Here is a 19473-nt window from a genome sequence, read left to right on the forward strand (position 1 = left end):
CATAACATAGATACTACCCTTTAAAATTTCAATGACTGAGAAAATGAAAATCGATATCAGTCTCTGAAATTATTCTCAACTATTAATTGGCTAATATTAAAACTTGAAGTTAAACCAGCAGCTTCGGAATATTGGAATGGGAATTTTTTGTCTTATAAAATTCTATAACACCTCTCGAATATTGTCCTAAATTTTCAAGTTCATCGGAGTAATAGTTTCGGAGATACAACCTTGAGAACTTGTCCGCTCGAGGCTAGCTAGGCTAGGTGTGCCTCTTTTAAACGCGTTTTTCTCGAAACTGTGCTTTTAAAGTCGGTTGATAAGATTTCGGGAAAACTACTCAATCAATCTTCATGAAATTTTTGACAGGTGTTTGAGGTACAATTTTTAAATCCAAGAGGATTTTTTGTTGAAAAAATACTTTTTTTACCTGAGGAAATCCATGTAACCTTAGAAGTTTAGTTACTTCACCAAATAATTTGTTTTAATATTTTTCCGTAAAAATACATTCCAAAAACGACCACTTTTAGAAAAATTACAGGTGAGAGCGGAAGAGGTGGGGCGAGTTGATCTCTGCCAGTAAATTAACTTGGCCTTAAATTATTAAAAGTTCAATGACTGAGAAAAAGAAAATTGTCGAAGATCTAAATCAGTCTCTGAAATTATGTTCAACAATAAATCAGCAGCTTGCGAAAATTTAAAATGTAATAAAATCAAAAATTCCAACAGTATGAGAGCTGTATCTTCGTTTAACCGATAGAGATGTTAGCTAAAAATTCTTATCTTTTGTACATGGCTGTGAAAAAAATTTTAATTTGAGATTTTCATATAACCATACTACAAACATATAATATATGAATATAAATATCTCCTTATACAGTTATATACATATGCCTCTACCCATTCACAGCTTTGTATACATTTCTTATATAAAAATAATAAAAATTTACAAGCACACACCACATCCTACCCAAAATACAACTGCAAATACAAATGAAAACAACCTTAAAATGTTTCCTTACAGTTATTTTCATTATTTTCTACAGTTGCTGTCTCATGTTTCATTTATAGTTAATGTGTATGCCATTTGACTTGGCGCACAATTGGGGTTGCAAATCCACACTCAATCTCAGCTAACCGTTATGCTTATGTATATACCCGTAAGGCCCGAAGTATTGTCATTGCAATCGTATTGTTGTATTGTATAAATACAATTCGTTGCTTGTGGTAATTTTGTTTTCGTTCCGATTCCATTTCCAATTGCTATTCACAACTGTTTATTTGTTGTTACATTCGCTATCTCGCACTCGCGCACATAGTGCGGCTATATTTTGTCACCATTCCAAACGAACACACACACATGCTACACATGCAATTGAAACGCGTACGCCCATCTGCCATGCCAACTACCATTTATATATGTATGCCGATATATATATTTATATTTCCATGCTCATTCTCATGGCTGTCTCGCATGCCCATTCGTACACTCGCAATCATTCGTATTCACAATTCACACAGTCGTATTCGTTTTCATGCACACACATACATATGTGTATGTACACATTCACAGTTGTCGTAACGAGCATAGAGCGATACGAATCGTTCGCAATGCAATCGTAGTGTCACAACAACACATCAACAAATGTGCAAAACAAACACAAGTAAACACAAGCGGCAAGCAGCAGCCACACATTTTTCGCTACCTGCCTGCGCGCTTGCCACAGGGAACATCGCAACATCATCACAACTTTACACCTCTCCCCAAATGTATCCATGTTGCTTGCTCTGCACACCAAGCAACTCCAACAGGAGTATGGAGCCGCTCTTTTGCCTGCCATGCGCTCACCTCTCCGCCACCTCACTCCACCGTTTGTTTGCTCCACTCCACAAACACACTCATTACCTCAAACACATGCCACAAACGTACTCGCAAGCTCAACTTTAATCCCCCTCTAACCACTTGAATATACGAATGCTACAAACATACATACAACAGCCGCAATTACAAATACACGCGTCTATATGTTTGTTTGTATGTATGTGCGTAGCAATGCAAACACACAGTTACAGCTACAGCCACAGCTACACTCCGTCCATTTCTCAAAATATACAGTTGCAGTTACAATTGGGGAAATATCTATGTATACATGTGTATTTCGTGTTGTTGTTGTACGACGTCGCTCATGCTCGCGCAACGGCAGCCAGCACACATTTCAAATCGGTTTCATTACGAATTTGTCATTCGTAAGCGAAGGTAATGCAATAAAAATTTTGCTGTGCGCGCTTCTCAACAACTCGTTCTACTCACTCGTCTCGGTCGCGTCGCGTTGCTTTGCGTTGCGTTGCCATTGCCATTGCCGCACGTTCGTGGCATGTGTTTCGTTCGTTCGTTTGGCTTGCTTGCTGTAGTGTAAGCAATTTGGTTATTCGGTTCACGTTGTGAGTAATCGTTGTTAGGCACGGTGTTATAGAAATGTTAGTGTTGCGAGTGTGTGTGTTTGTGTGTGTGCGTTGAATTTGTTGTGCTGTGTTTGCCGTCGCCAATAGGCGGCATTTGTCAAGTGAGCGGTGTCGGCAACAGCAACTGACAAATGGTAATCGGTCGGTGTTAGTGCGGATTTTATTTAATTCGATTTGCGTTCAAATCAAAAATTTCTATAACTGTATAAAAGGTGTGTTTGAAAATTATATAATATTCCGGGAAACTTATTTAAAAACAATGGAGTGACAAACAAATAGAAATTAGAAAAAGTAATGGTAATTTAAAAACAAATTTAAAGCTGGCATAAAGGAAAATATACAAAAAGTTATGATTAATTTTTAAATATCTCAAACAGATTTAAAAAAAATCATGAGTAATACATGAAAAAATTTAAACGAACACAAATAAATATAATAAAATTATAATAATATTATATAGAAAGAATTTTAAACCCTAGAAACTAGTTATATGTAATAAGATCACTAATAACTAAATTAACTGATTATAAATCGGAACAATAATAAAAATAAAATAAAAAAATATTTTTTTACATAAAAAACCAATTAATTCATTTTAAAATTGAATTAAAAATAAAATTTAAAGCATATAATATAAAAGAAATATATAAAAATATAATAAGGAAAATATAAAAAAACTAAAAGTTAATAAAAGCAGAAAACCGAGAAAATTATATACGTTTTTTCCGCCTATAAGCAAGAGGGAATGATTTAAACCAACTTAAGGGGCATAAATCGCGTGACAGTCTAAGAAAAAGCGATGTTTGGCAATTGCAAAAACAATAAACTGCTGTATCTATTGTTCTAAAGTTTTAAGGATTTATTTAAACATATTTTAAGAATAAACAGTTCAATTTTTGTTGCAAAAATCAAATATTTTTAGAGTTACACCTCCATTGTTGCAGGAATACCGACCTACACCGTCAATGAAAACTGAAAAAAGTTTAAGTGTATATTTAAAAAAAATTTCGAGTTAGACATGAACTACAGCGACGCTAAAAAAGGTCCACCACTTCCAAAGTGATACCGGTTTTTTCCGCCGGTGAAACCAAACAAAAAAAATTAATACTGGAAAATACTGACTTTTGGTTGAGAAAAAACAACAATTGCCAAAATGGCGGCGTTCCCACACATTTTCCTCAAAATTCTTTTTAGATCAGTTCAAAAAGCTGTTAATTCATTGTAAGGAGATCTATGTATATAAAGAACATGCCGAGAACTGATAATAATCGAATCATTTGTCTCCAAGTAAACACTCAAGTAAATTGGAAAAATGTTGTTTCGAGTAAAAATCTCTTAAAGAAATTGTTCGAACTGATTAAATTTTAATGTGCTATTTTTAAAAGTTTCATTTATCGAAATATTCAATTTCATTGAATTTAATGCTAGGTGTGCGCCTTAAGCTATATTATGGATTTTCTACAATATTAAAATTCATACCTGACTTAGAGACCAGCCTAGTAATATCAGATTATGTATCTCAGTACAAAAAAGTTCGTAATTTCACTATTATTTTTTATTTAAATTTTTTATTTTTTTCTGATAATTTTTTTTTATTTTTGTGTTATGGTTCCAAAACAAACTCAGAGTAATTAAAATATAGTAAAAATATTTCATTAAAAATACATATTTGAAATCTTTTTTTTAAGCAGATTAAGTCTTTTAAGAGGGCAAAAACTAAAACCAAAAAATAAATTAAACTATTTTCAGTTATTTGAAACTCCTCCTCTCAAAATAAAAATCAACTCAATCAGTCAGAATTATATAAAATAAAAGTAATAATGATAATAAAAAATGTGGAAAACTTCATCTGATATTCATCATCCGTCGCAAAAACAAAAATAATAATTTTATCCAAAAAATGCATTTTCATTGTTCAAGAAATAGTAGCATATAAAAAGGCTAAATTGTTTTTACAAAAGCAATTAAAAATCAATTGCATCATTTTCAATTATGAGCTTCTGTGTTACTGCTGTGTTTTTAGTATACCTCAGAATTTCGGCTTAGCAATAAAAAATAAAGTTTTTGGTATTCCATTGCATTTGGTCTTACAAATAAATTGGCTTTCATTATGCAACTCAGCAAATACAATAAATTATCATTAATAAAACATTGGGTAATATAAAGCTTTCAACTCCTTTACAGATTATTACTCTCAATAAGTTTTAACAATTGCGCTCAGAAATCTCCGTCAAACAAAACCATAATTAATAATTCTCTTAAATTCATTAAAAACAATTTTCGATAAAATATCTTAAAGCAAAAAATTATATTATAAATCAAATCAAATTAAAAATCACAAATATTATAAAATCAATAGGAACAAAAATAAATGAAAACAAAATAAATTTTAATTATACTATATAATTTTCTTGAGAATTTCGATAATGAAAAAAATACGAAAAAATCAAATTTTAATATCGATAATAATTATATTTTTTTACAGTTATACTCAATAAAAAAAATCATAAATAAATTCGCACAAAGTAAATTGTAGTAATCAATAATAATTTATTAACTTCACACCTGCTTTACGAAATCCAAACTAAGCATAGCAATGTCAAGTCAACAAACCAACAATTTTACCCACACAACAGTCAGTGACAAATCAAAGTCGTATGCAATGAAAAAAAAATAAAAAAACAGCAACAACAATAGCAGCAATACGTAGCCAATGCCAAGCTTATGTCAACCTAACCGAGTTGCCGAATAAGCGAGCCTCACACCGAAAATACCCTACAGGCTGCTCCACACACGGTTCGCAAACCAGCACCTCCCAGCCAAACTTACATACATATGTACAAATGCACAAATATGTACAAATGCATATACCTACACATTCATATAAATAAATATGTACATATGTATGTAGTCCAATTCCAATTGTAATCCCAACACCAAAAACCACCCCAAACTCTCAACACAGCACTTTCATTACTCACAAGCGCAACAACAATTTTATAATAAATATGAAAAAAATACAACCTCAACCATTTCCCCTCTTCAATTCAATAAAATGCGTTTCGTTGCCGCACATGAATCGAATCGAACCGAAATGAATCGATGCGACAGCGCCGCGCAGCAATCACAATCATTTCTCCCATTTCCGACGCAACTGATTGAATGTCATTTCTCGCTGTCGCTGTCGCTGCCACAGCTGCTGCCAGCGTCGCAGCCAAACTCAACGCTGTCGACGTTAAACAAACGACGTTGTCCACGTCGTCGTCAACGTCATCGTTGTCGTCGTTGGCATCGTCCTCGTCGCTAACGTCGTCGTACACGCCAGCAGTTGTCGTATTTTTCTTCTATCAAATTTCATTTTTTCGTTTCGGTTCCTTCTGCAATTGCGATTGTGTATGTAATGTAATTGTTGTTTGTCCCTGCTCGCTTGTTGTTGCTGGTTTGTGTGTGGCTGTGTGTATATGTGTGTGTGAGTGTGGGTATATCCGCGTATTTTCCCCACATTTGCTATTGCTATTGCTGTTGTTGCTGTTGCTGTTGCTACTGCCTTTGACTGTTTGCTGATTGTGTATTTGGGCGGCGCACTACGCGTCTATTTACTAACTAGTAGATATGTGAGTGCGAATTGTATTCGTATTCGGCATCGCAATCGCATTCGTATTCGCCGTGTGTTTCTGTGACTGTCTGCAATCATTTGTCCTCTCATACGCGCAGTGACACGCCGACGGTGCGGTAGTTAAATATTAAATGCGGTAAATTCGGTAGCAGTTTCGGTTATACGTTATTGGTGTTTAACTAATATTACAAGAAAAATTAATATTGTAACGCATTGCGTCAATTTATTATTTGAACTTATAGTGTTTTTGTGTTTATCGAAAATTGTGTTATTTTTATGTGTGCGAAATAATTGTGAGTGTTAAAAAAGTTACTAGAAATTAAAGTTCGATGTTAAATAATTAAGAGCATTAATTTATTTAATGCATAAATAACAGAATAATGACTTTTTATAATAAATAATATTTATTATTGTTATGCTATAATAAAAAAAATAAAAAATTCAATATTAATTGCATAAAAACCTTAATATGAATAATTGTTGTAAAACAGCATAAAAACTTTTTTAAATAAATAAACAATATTTTATAAAATATAATGCAATACTAAAAATAGAATTTGATTAATTGGCTTGCGGTCGAAGAACAAATTCTAATTGTTGCGGTTTTAGTAATTTTCATAAAATATTATTTAATGCAAATGAGCAATCAATAAAACAATTGTGTCTGTGTTTTAATATAGAAAGAGAAATTGTTTTTTTTTTTATTTGAATTTTTTAATACGGAAAGGAAAAACTTTATTTTTTGCATGTCTATAATTTTTTTTACTGTGTTCTTCTTTTAATTATAAAATCTTTTTTGGTGAATACTAAAGTTTTAAAGAATTTTGGTGTTATAAATAAATAAATAACTTCTTCTGTGATTAATAATAGTTTATAGTAGAAATAGTTATATAATAAGAAGAAAAAATACTTAATAAAAATAGAATTTGGAGTCTAAAATCAATTAGAATAAATTATTTGCATAATTTAATATAAATTATGGTAGTAATGGCAACGAGTTAGAATTTTTAAATAAATAAAAAATCGTTGTTGAAGTGTACAGTGTACAGTAGTTTTATTGTTAAATAAATCTATTTAAACTGTCTTAAAGAATTAAATCTATTAGTAAAAAAAATTAAATAGAGTTTGCTCTGATTTCATTAAAAAAATGCTTTAAAAATTAATTTCTTGATAAAAAAAAATTAAAATAAAAGTATACTCTTATTTCGATAAAACTTCTGATAAAATATAATAAAAATTATTTCTGTTAAAAAATCATCAAGATAGCTTTAAAAAAAATTATTTTTTTAATAAAAAATCTCTTTCTAGCACTAAATACTACTTACATATATATCAAGTTTTCTCTTTTGTTTTATTTTTTTTTTATATTTTTTATTTAATAAATTTTTCTAAATTTTGTTTTGATTTAATAACAACTGTAAAGTATAGACCAGTGCACATTTTAATATGACAAAAGGAGAGAAATTTTATTTAAAACAATTTGGAGCAAACCGCAATTTTTCATACGATATTTCGTATTTTTAAGTAAGGATTTTAGAAAAAAAGTGTATTGTTGTTGCTACCATATTCCTCGGTGTTTTGGTATGCTAAATAAAGTTTTGTAAATTGTTAAGTGATTTTGAACTTATTATCTGTAAAAACTTCCTCAAAAATTTCTCGATCTAGGAAGGTCTCAAAATTTTTTCAGTTTTAATAAACATTGGATATGAAAAAAATTTTACTTAAAAGTTTAAAATTACAAATTTTATATTGAATGTACAAAATTCGTCTGCAATGTATTTAAGACACTTTAAAGACAACCCTTAAGCAATAAGCAGATTATATGTTTTTTCGAAACTCCAGTCTTCACTTCACTTCACCGAAAGAAATGTGGGTCCAATAAACTATATTCATATGTACATAACCAGCTTGACGCGCTGGTCTCTGGTCTTAGAGATATCGTCATGAAATTTTGCACACGTTCTTTTCTGGATAAGAAGTTGCTTCGTTGTATGAATTGTTGTTACCTGTTACCATGTTATAGCTGCCATATAAACTAATTGATCTGAGGCAAGTCCTTGTATGGACAACTTTTTCAGTTTACAAGATATCTTCACGAAATTTTACACTTCTTGCTGTCTAAGAAAGTACTATAATCCTTGAACATATTTGTTTAAATCGGAGCACTGTAGCGTATAGCTGCCATACAAACTGACCTATCAAAATAAAGTTGTTGTATGGAAAACTTTTTCAATTGAGAAGATATCTTCACGAAATTTGCTAACTATAACGATATATCCTCAGAAGAAATTGTGCAGATCGGAGCACTATAGCATATAGCTGTCATATAAACTTGTTGATATAAAACAAGTCTTTGTACGGAAAACTTTTTTATTTGCTAACATATCTTCACAAAATTTGATATGTGTTACTGTCTAAAAAAGCACTACAATTTCTATATGTACAATATTTGTTCAAATCGCTGTACTATAGCATATGGCTGCCATACAAACTGACCTCTCAAAATCAATTTCTTGCATGGCAAACTTTTTTGTTTGGCAAAATATGTTCATGAAATTCAGCCTAGATGATACTCTAAGATGCCGTTACAATCTCCGAACATATTGTGCAGATCGGACTACTATAGCATACAGCTGTCATACAAATTGACTGCTCAAAATAACGTTAAAGATCTTCAAAAAAGATGTTTTTTCCTTATGTTATAAAAGCTGCACATCTGAAGGGGATTATAGCTGCGTTGCAGCCGAAGCTAACGTGTCTTTTGTTCGTATTGTAATTTCGAAGACTCTTTAAAGAGCATTTCGCCACTTTTTTCGGAAAACTGTGTTCTGTTTTTATTTCTGAAAACTTACTTTCTAAAATATTAAAAAAAAATCCAAATCTGGAATAAAACTCAAATTTACAAGGCATTCGATGAAACAATATTTAGGTCATTGCATAATATGATATGTTATTACATCTCTGAATTCTATGGAATAATCAGCTTTCTTACGTAAGCTGGCATAATATGTGTATATAAAGTGCTTTGCTCACTTTATAAGATAAATTTTAATGTAATATAATTTATAATATTTTTTTTTAATTTTTTGTTTTTTTTTGTTTTTTTTTTGTTTTTTTTTTTGTTTTTTTTTGTTTTTTTTTATTTTTTACAAAATATTTTTTTTTAAGTAATATTTTTTTTTAAGCCGCTAATTTTTTATTTTTTTTATTGCTAATTTTGATTTTTAACAGAAATAAAAAATTATTAATCAATAACCTTCCACAGTGTCATAAAAATCGCGCAAAATTACACAAAACTAATAAGAGCGACATACACACGTGCAAATATATGCGCCAAAACTAATTTGTGTGCTGCTCAGTGATAACGAAAAACAATAAAGTGAAATACAAAAAAAAAAAACAAAAAAATTCTAAGTTGTGCAAACTCCCCACAAGTATAACCAAGATTAACCGAAAAATTACGAAAATCACTATATAACGGTTAAAAAAACGCAAACAAAAATAGTTACAGTGTTGGATGTGACAAAGCATGGATTCTAACGCCATCGATGCACAATCGATCACAAGTGAACACAGTGTTGCCTCGTCTACCTCCTCCGCGCTGCATGGCGCCGTATTAGCGGCTGTTAAGCGCGAACGTTCACCGACACCGGTACACAACAACAGCAAAACAATGAACACCATTTCAGTGGCCACCAATCTCACAAACAATAATCATAATAGTAATAACAATAACAACAACAATAATAATAACAATAGTCCACGCCACAACAAGCTGAGCCCCAGCTATCATCACAACAATAATAATAACAACAGCATACTGTTGGCGCACAGCATGAATCCGACAGCGCTGCTAATGCATCATCAGCAACAGCAGCAGCAGCAACAACAGCATCAACAACATCAACAGCAGCTAAATGGTTCACGTGATGGCAATAGCAGCCGCGGTGGTAGCGGTCCCGGCGGCAGTGCTGCCGGCTCGCTAAGCGGCAGCATAGGCGACGATCGTCCGTCGAACGGACGCCTTTCGCATACTGGACGCGGTTCAAGTTGCTCGCCAGCCAGTTCACCGACACGCCATCCCAACGCCGTCAGTCCGGTGACATCGCTCAATCATACGATGATGCAACAAATGCAACAGCAACATCATCAACTTAGTCCACCGCCACATGTGACGGGTGTGCCGACACCGAATGGTTTGCCCGCTGGTCTGCCGCCACGCATGCCACACGGTTTGCCACCACATTCGCTCGGCTTGCTCAACTCACTGCAAATGATGCATCATGCCTCGCCGCTCGAGCTGATGGCGGCTGCCCATCATCATGTGCCGCCGCGCTCGTACAATAGTCCGCCACCGATTTCCACATCGGATCCCAGCGCTAACGAATGCAAGCTGGTCGAATATCGTGGTCAGAAAGTGGCCGCCTTCATTATTAGCGGTGACACAATGTTGTGTCTGCCACAGGCTTTCGAGCTATTCCTCAAACACTTGGTGGGCGGTCTGCATACGGTCTATACGAAACTGAAGCGCCTAGATATTGTGCCGTTGGTGTGCAATGTGGAGCAAGTGCGTATATTACGCGGTCTCGGCGCCATACAGCCGGGTGTTAATCGGTGTAAACTGCTCGCCTGCAAGGACTTCGATATTCTCTACAGGGACTGCACGACTGCCAGGTAGGTGGTAATTTTAGGGGTTCATTGTTTAAATATTTAAGCTAATTTGAAACGATCTCAAGTAAGTTAAGTTCATAACAGAGTTGCTTCACATTTTTAGGCGAAAATTGGAGTGATATTTTTGGTGTCTTCATGATCAGTCTTTTTTTATATCCTAAAATGAATACAGTGATTGTCAGCGGTACCATATTAGTCCCTTCCTAAATCTTTCTGCCTTTTTTCAGTTTGTGGGAAAACGGCTGCTTCTGATCAAGCTTTTCAATCCGAACACTTGACTAAATCTAGCTGAGAAATTTTCTCCCAAAATATTAGATATATTTGAGGATCCGAACTCGGCTAGAACCGCGTAAGCGGGTCTACGCCAATGAAGAAGATTTGAGGATCCCGCGAACTCAACTAAACATGTTTGGTACGGTCCAAACACTAAGCTATTGTTTAGTTCTTATAAACCAATGTGTATTCAAGAGAGTAGAATGTTCTGAAGCTGTCGCCTCTTTTAGTTAGATAAGATATCCGTGTTTATCGGTATTATCGTTATGTGCCTTTCGCTTAGCTGAAACTTCGGACAAGGAAAATTTAGGTTCAGGTCACATCGCTACTCAAAAAAATTCAGACAGCCACTATTCACGAGCTTCTCTTGAAGCAAAGTTTTCAGCAACGAATTAGTTATGTTTTGAAGATCAGTTGGTCCATTCGTTGAGTCCAATTTTCGATGACTGGTTCGAGCATTCCGACTGGTAACTGGCGAATGATAGCCGTGATGTTTTGCTCAATGAGAGAATCCATGCAGGATTGCCCACGTAGACTTTCGACTTTACATATCTCCACAGGAAAGAGCTTAACTGTGTGATATTACACGATCTTGGCGGCCAATTAAAAGGCCCAAAATGTGCAATTATCTGCTCATTGAAGTGTTCTCTCAGTAAATCCATTGATTGATGCGATATGGCGCCGACTTGTTGAAACCAAATGTCGCCGATATCACGAGCTTCTAATTTCAGGCATCAAATAGTTGGTTATCATGATAATGGTCGCTATTTACGATTACGTTTGCACTGGGATAATTTTAAACGAAATATGGACCGATGATTCCACCGTTCACACCATCACACCAAACCGTTTTTTTTTTGGTTGAAATGGCAGCTCATTTCAGATTGCTCTTCGTCCCAAATGCGACAATTTTGCTTGCTTACCTACACATTGAGCCAGAAATGGGTCCTATCGCTGAACAAAGGTTGGCTCGAAATCGTAGGATCTTCTTAGAACTTTAATATCTATATTTCTTGAAAATATCTCGTCAAATGAAGAGGTTTTCCAAAACAGCACTAGATTTCGAACGTTCATATTGTATAACAGCTATATCGTATAGTGGTCGGATAACGAGGATTCTAACAAATGTGCAGCTACTTGGTTAGTAAAGAATTTGTGAAACATTTCTGATCGATAGCTCAAAACCTGCGGGAAAGTTAGACGGATAAGTCTAAAAAGGCCTCGGCTCAGCTCAATACGCTGATCATTTATACCCTATATGTACTTTAAAGAGCCTCCCACGTTTCCTGCTGTGTAATACAAACTTCGTGGCCAACTTCGGTTCTAGTAACGGTCTAAAAAAAAAATTCTCAATACTGTTCTAAATATGTAGACGAGCACTCATGACACGGAAAAGTGGGTATTGGAAAGTTTTTTCAACCGGAAAAACAGTTGACAGCGCACGCATGCCAGTTACATGGTCATACAAACTGAAATTACAGTTGTAAAACAGTACTAGCAAGTAATTTCAAAGAAATGTATATTTATTGAAGACTCGAACGAAACTATTGTAAAGCTGCTAATATATGCCTGTGAATATTGCCGAACATGAAGTTCTAGTTATTATTTTGAAAATTGTTGCATACAACATTTGCTAGCACAGATTGCGCAAGCTAAAATGCTGAAGAACAATACACACATTTACATACTTTTGTTTCTGAATGTGTGTGTGTGTAGCTCGCAGTATGGTGGCATGCCTAGTAAATTCGTTTGCATTGCGTATTTCCGTTGGATGTCATCGCGAACGAGTGTCCAACGAAGCGATCGAAAAACTTTTGTGATTACCTGGCAAATACATGCATACATGTATACTTATATATGTATGTACATATATAGAGCTCTATGTTGTTGTTTAGCCAGCGCGCCTCACTCTCTGCCATGAGTGTGCTTGCTGAAATCTCGTCTATTTTAGGGCGTGTTTGGTAGGAACTTAGCATATTTGTTGTACACATGTCTATATACATACATATATACGATACTCATACCACTCTGCTCATAGTCAATTGCAAACTTTGACATTTCAAGACTTGCAATTGGTTTGCGCTTGCCATTTCAATCTCACATACATGCGTTGCTATTGTACTATTAGTATGTATGTTTATATGGCATAGCAGCCACGGCGGTAAATAAAAATATAATTAAAGTTGTTTGGCGTTGCTCAATGCAATTCTTCTCTCTGCACTCTATTTGCTTTGATTTGCCTATCGCACGCACCACGCCTATTTGCGTTTTTGTTGCAATCGCTATGTGTAAATGTTGTTGTTGTTTTTATTGATTCGCATTTTCATTTCGAACAAAGCGGAAACAGGAAATGAGAAAATTTCTTATGCAGTTCAAACGCTCATATAACTACATACGAGTATCTATATATTCATTTGCATATGCTCCTTGTGCTAGCAGTAACCGTATTGGTGTAAATCAAAGTAGCATAATGCGTTGCTTGCGCTTTTTCTGTGCAACCAACGACTTTAATAAAACCAAAGGCGGTGTAAAGTGCCTAAAGTCAATTTTTAGTGTAAGTTTTTGCATTTTTAAATAAATGGCGTTTCAGTTGAGAAAAGTGGCACGCAGTTTTTAAATTATATAAACTGAAGGTTCCCTACTTTTTATTTAAAGAAAAAACACAGAAACTTCAAGTTTTATGGACAATATTTATTATCGTTCGAAATAAAATTCTTTGGAAGTTATTGTTTGAAAATTATCTCTTTCAAATGTTGGCCGCAGCTACGTTTCAGATGGTCCATTTTCGATGACGCGTTTGAGCCTTTCGACTGGTAACTGGCGAATGACACGCATGATGTTTTGCTCCAAGGCGTCCAAGGCGATCAATATACTCGCTCAAAACGTGGTATTATCTGCTCATCGAATTGTGCTCTCAATAAATCCATTAATTGATGGGATGTGTGGGAACTGGCGCTGTCTTATTGTTGAAACTAAATGTCACCGAGATCACAAACTTCAATTTCAGGCATCAAATACTTGGTTTTCGTGACGCGATAACGGTCGACATTGACAGTTACATTCTCATCCGCACTCAGTTTTGAAGAAATATGGACTGATGATTCCAAGGGCCCACAAACCATACCAAACAGTTGTTTTTTCTGGGGAAACGACAACTTTTGCATCTCTTCAGGTTGCTCTTCGTCCTAAATGTGTCAACTCTGCTTGTTTATATACCCATTGAGCCAGAAATGGGTCTCATCGCTAAACAACAATGAAGTTGTTTTACTCAAATTATAAAATTTTCCCATTTTTCTTTAAATTTCTGGATGGCATTCCAAGAGAACTGCGCAGCTTAAAGACTAAGAATAAACCAAGCCAATTTTTATACTCTGTTCTTAAGTAAACCCTCTTTCAATGAGGGCATTCTATATCGATCGGAACCAATGGTAGTCAAAGGAGCCAAAAAAGTCTGTGCTATAAAGTGGTTGCAGCAAAACTTCCCAGCCACTGTTTACCCAAATATCTTGGAACATGAAACTGGGTCTTGTCATAATAACAAATTATTGCCTTGTGTTTAGTAGTAAATTTCTAGCGTTTTCGGCAATAGATCGCTTTAGTTAGATGAATTGTTGTCGGTAGCTTCATTAATGCTTTTAACTGGTTTAAGATGCTCATAATACGTCTTGCCATCCTGATATCAACAAACATAGATTATCGACATTCGGCTTCACTATTGATTTGGCTGGTTGGGCAGGTTTCACATATGATTTTTTGCGTTTACGGTTGTCGTAAAGGATCCAATTTTGATCACATTCCGATACAAAACCAACTTATTTTGTAGCATTACTGACATGCTAAATGTTCAAGTGCCAATATGACAAAGAAACGCTCGAAGTAATAAAAATATTGCTGCCGTTCAGGCAACTGTTGCTGAAGACCGCAATTTCTCGATTTCAAGACGTTCTCAAGAATAGGGAATATCTCAAAACACGGCAGATTTTGAGAAAGTAATTCGGCTTCCACTCGTATAAAATTGTTCTCACTCAAGAACTGAAGCCATTGAATCACCGTAAACGTCGTGAATTTGTTGATTTTGCCTTGGAACAACTTGAAAACGATAACGATTAAAAACAAACCATCTTTTCCGATGAGTATTTATGAACAACCAATTCACCTAAATGAGAGTTTTGTGTGATTTTTGGTGTGTTGGAATCACCAGTCCGTACTTGTTCTGAAATGAAACTGGTGACACTGTTACAGACAATGCAGAGCGGTATGGATCGATGATAACTAACTTTTAATGGCCGCCATTATAAGAAGTTGATCTTGACAATATCTGGTTTTAACAAGATGGGTTTACGTGCCACATAGCACGTGCAACAATCGAATTTTTGTGAGAAAAGTTTGGAGAATCGATTATATCAAGAAATTGTGACATTGAGTGGCCTCCAAGAAGTTGTGATTTAACATGGTGTTAAAGACTACTTCTGGTGGGGTTATTTGAAGTTATTGGTTTTTAGCAATAAATAGAGTCTGATTTAGGCTTCAGAAGTCAATATTGATGGTGCTATTCATGATATATGACTTTTAGTGGAAAAAGTATTCGAAAATTGGGTTCCTGCAAGAGAAGTTGAAATTTTGACACAAACTTGCGGCTGTTGAGTTGATCTTCGAATTACCTTTGTCAAGAGTGTCACGACGGGCGTTGGTTTTTCTGTGATCTGGTGTTGTATGAAACAGGAATAAACTTTAACTTCGGCTGTAGCTAAGTTACAATATGTTTCGCCGGTGTATTTTTATTACCATAAAGCAGCAGCATAAATATCTTCTTGTTGATATTGTTCGGTTAGTTTGTAAGGCAGTTTTAGGCTATACTGGTTCGATCTAAGCGATTTGTGCAGTTTTTAAGGTATTGTGTTGAACAATATTCTTTGCCAAATATATTTCGTGAATATATCTTGATACAATATATAAAAAAGTTTTCCACACAAGGATTTTATTTTTATTGGTTAGTTTGTATGACAGCTATAGACTATAGTAGCCCGATCAAGAAAATTTCTTTACATGTTATAGTAATTTTGTTAGACAATAATGCGTGCCAAATTTCCTGACTATATCTTTTGATATAAAACAGTTTTCCGTACAAGAAATTGATTTTGTTCGATTAGTTTGTATGGCAGCTATATCCTATAGTAGTCCGATCTAAAAGATTTGTTCACATATTATAGTAATACTTTGGATAATAATCCATGCTAAATTTCGTGAATTTAACTTCTTAAATGAACAACTTTTCCATACAAGGACTTGGTTTTGTCCGATCAATTTGTATGACAGGCATATGCTATAGTAGTCCAATCAAGTAAATTTCCACATATATTATGGCAATGCTTTGGGGAATAATCCATGCCAAATTTCGTGAATGTATATTTTGATATAAAAAAGTTTCCCACATAAGAACTTGAGTTTGACCACTGACTTTGTACGACAGCTATATCCTAGAGTGACACTATATTAAAACAAGTAAGGAAGGGATAAGTTCGCATGATAAAGTGATAATCGAGATTTCATTATCCGTCATTTACCTATCATCATTGCTTCCTAATGTATATATTATACAGAGAAGGCATCAGATGGAATTCAAAATGGCGTTATATTGGAATAAGGCGTGGTTGTGAACCGATTTCACCCATATTTCGTACATGTCATCAAGGTGTTAAGAAAATGTTATATACCGAATTTCAATGAAATCGGTGGAGCAGTTCCTGAGATATGGTTTGTGGTCCATAAGTGGGCGACGCCACGCCCATTTTCAATTTAAAAAAAAAACCCTGGGTGGAACTTCCTTCTGCCATTTCTTCCGTAAAATTTAGTGTTTCTGACGTTTTTTGTTAGTCGGTTAACACACTTTTAGTGATTTTCAACATAACCTTTGTATGGGAGGTGGGCGTGGTTATTATCCGATTTCTTCCGTTTGAACTGTATATGGAAATGCCTGAAGGAAACGACTATATAGAGTTTGGTTGTAATAGCTATAGTAGTTTCCGAGATATATACAAAAAACTTAGTAGGGGGCGGGGCCACGCCCACTTTTCCAAAAAAATTACGTCCAAATATGCTCCTCCCTAATGCGATCCTTTGTGCTAAATTTCACTTTAATATCTTTATTTATGGCTTAGTTATGACATTTTATAAGTTTTCGGTTTCCGCCATTTTGTGGGCGTGGCAGTGGGCCGATTTTGCCCATCTTCGAACTTAACCTTCCTATAGAGCCAAGAAATGCGTGTACCAAGTTTCATCATGATATCTCAATTTTTACTCAAGTTACAGCTTGCACGGACGGACGGACAGACAGACATCCGGATTTCAACTCTACTCGTCACCCTGATCACTTTGGTATATATAACCCTATATCTGGCTCTTTTAGTTTTAGGACTTACAAACAACCGTTATGTGAACAAAACTATCATACTCTCTTTAGCAACTTTGTTGCGAGAGTATAAATATGTGCGAATATTGTTTCGCTGCTTTGGAAAATTTATTTTCGCATTCTAATAATTTTGAAAATGTTCTACAAATGTCCAACCTGAGCTGTAATCTTCCAACATTATTTTACCACCTTCCCTCTCTGCATCTATGCTCACCCGACAGCTCATTTTGCCAACAATTTTTGATAGCAGCCACTTAACTATGGTGAGCCGCAACATTAACTGCAGCGCTCGCTGTTCACAAATAGACAGACAAACGGATAGCGAACCCTTTAACTAAAAACACATTGGTTAATTTCATTACAACAACTAAGGCAACTAAATTGGCTTTTAGTAAGAACATAAACGAAACAGAAAACAAAAATGTTTTCGAAAAAAGAAACAAACCCGAGGATAAACGTGGGGTGGGGAGCCACAAGCATACATAAGTGTGTTAATAATTCAGTGCATCCCCAATAAAGGATAACAAAGGAACTTGACATGAGCCACATGTGTATGTATGTACATATGTAAGAATGACAGTATGCAAACCAACAGTGCTAAGCGGTAAGGGCTACTGCAGACAAATATTTGGCGCAGGGTTGCAAAATAGTACGCGCAAAGTGTACTGCAAAAATTTTCAAGGAAATTTCAAAAATGCGCAGAACACACATACATAAGCACATACTTATATGTGTGTCCCTTTAGCTGCATGTGTATATGTATGTATGTATGTTCGGTAATATTGCGAGCAACGAAAATGTTGGCAAAAAACCGGCAGAGTTGTAGCTTATAATTACCCTTTCGTTTGGCCGTTCGAACGAGCAAGCGAGCCTTTTGACCGTCGTTGTGTCGTGCCTACGGTCCGTTTAGTGCACGCCGCGCAATCATGCTGCTCGCAGTGGGGCGCAATAGCCAAGCTACAAACACCAAAAACAAAAACACATTTGTGTAAAAGCACGCCGGCTCACATGTAAATATTGTGTTTTTAATGTTCGGCCGAAGTCAGGCGAACACATGTACTGACATATGTACATTTGCATGTACTTATTACGAATGTTTGTGAGCAAAAAACGCATCAGGTTGATTGTTGTAGTCCTTTGTAGTCGGCGGCGAGCCCTTTTTAGCCAATATTTAAGTCTCCCTGTCAACAGTTTACCACTTCTGTTATGACTGATCGATCTTCACTCTAGTATTTGCAATTTTCTCCCGGTTTATGTGAATTTATCTGACAGTGCAATTGCAATATGCATGTGGTTAATAATATGCTAAGCATATTTGCAGGTTGAAGGTTGTTCAAGAAGCTATCATATTGAATGTGCAGCTACTTTGAAATATAATTTTGTTTCTTGAACTGCGTTTGACTGGCTGAAATGTATTTTTTTAATTTTATTAGGTAAAATGAAGATTATTGAAATGTTGATTGAGCCTCTAGGATCCATACAAGAATGGCAGAAACTGAGCTGGATAAATTATTAATAATTAGGGCGATCCAATATTTATTTTCTTAGATTCGTATTACACAATTCAGATATTTTTCTGGTATGGAGGCCAAAGATTTTTTTACAAATAAAACAATTATTCGTCTACTATTGGTTTCTTCAGTAATTTATTAATATTTCTAGATATTACTAAAAAAATTATAGGAAATCATTAAATTTGAAGGTTTGTTCTAGGCATTTTTTCACATTCGATAAAAATTTAATATTTTAAAACTTTAATAAAAAATATTTTTTTTTAATAATTTTACTAACATTAAAAAAAATAATTTATTTTGAAAATAATATTTTTATCACTCATTTATTAACCGTTCAAGAATGCACCAAAAACATTTTCAAATAAAAAAAAATTAATTTCGTAAAGTTACACTGAGTTCAAGCAGTTGTCACGCTAAAAATTAGTAAAATTGCTACACATTTTGTATTATCTCCTTTACTAGCATAGACACCGCTATGCGGTTAACCACAGCGCGCCAGTTGTTTCTTCTTTTAGCTATTTTGCGAA

General features: G+C 34.7%; 1 protein-coding gene across 8 annotated transcripts in view; it reads left to right on the forward strand.

Annotated features, from left to right (window-relative positions):
• The first annotated feature begins 2250 nt into the window (after window positions 1–2250).
• The window catches only part of LOC105233657 (uncharacterized), a 65315-nt gene continuing 48092 nt past the window's right edge, over window positions 2251–19473 (forward strand). For 4 of the 8 annotated variants that reach the window (XM_049456855.1, XM_049456862.1, XM_049456868.1 and 1 more), the window contains exons 1-2: window positions 2251–2754; window positions 9345–10753. In XM_049456855.1, the coding sequence (XP_049312812.1) occupies window positions 9609–10753 (1145 nt within the window). In that variant the 5' untranslated portion in view covers window positions 2251–2754; window positions 9345–9608. Of the gene's footprint in view, window positions 2761–5176; window positions 6373–9344; window positions 10754–19473 lie in introns of those variants that run through there. The other 4 variants (XM_049456856.1, XM_049456857.1, XM_049456859.1 and 1 more) reach the window with 4 other exon arrangements.

Source organism: Bactrocera dorsalis, chromosome 1 (assembly GCF_023373825.1).
Source record: "Bactrocera dorsalis isolate Fly_Bdor chromosome 1, ASM2337382v1, whole genome shotgun sequence".
In the NCBI taxonomy this organism is placed as follows: domain Eukaryota; kingdom Metazoa; phylum Arthropoda; class Insecta; order Diptera; family Tephritidae; genus Bactrocera; species Bactrocera dorsalis.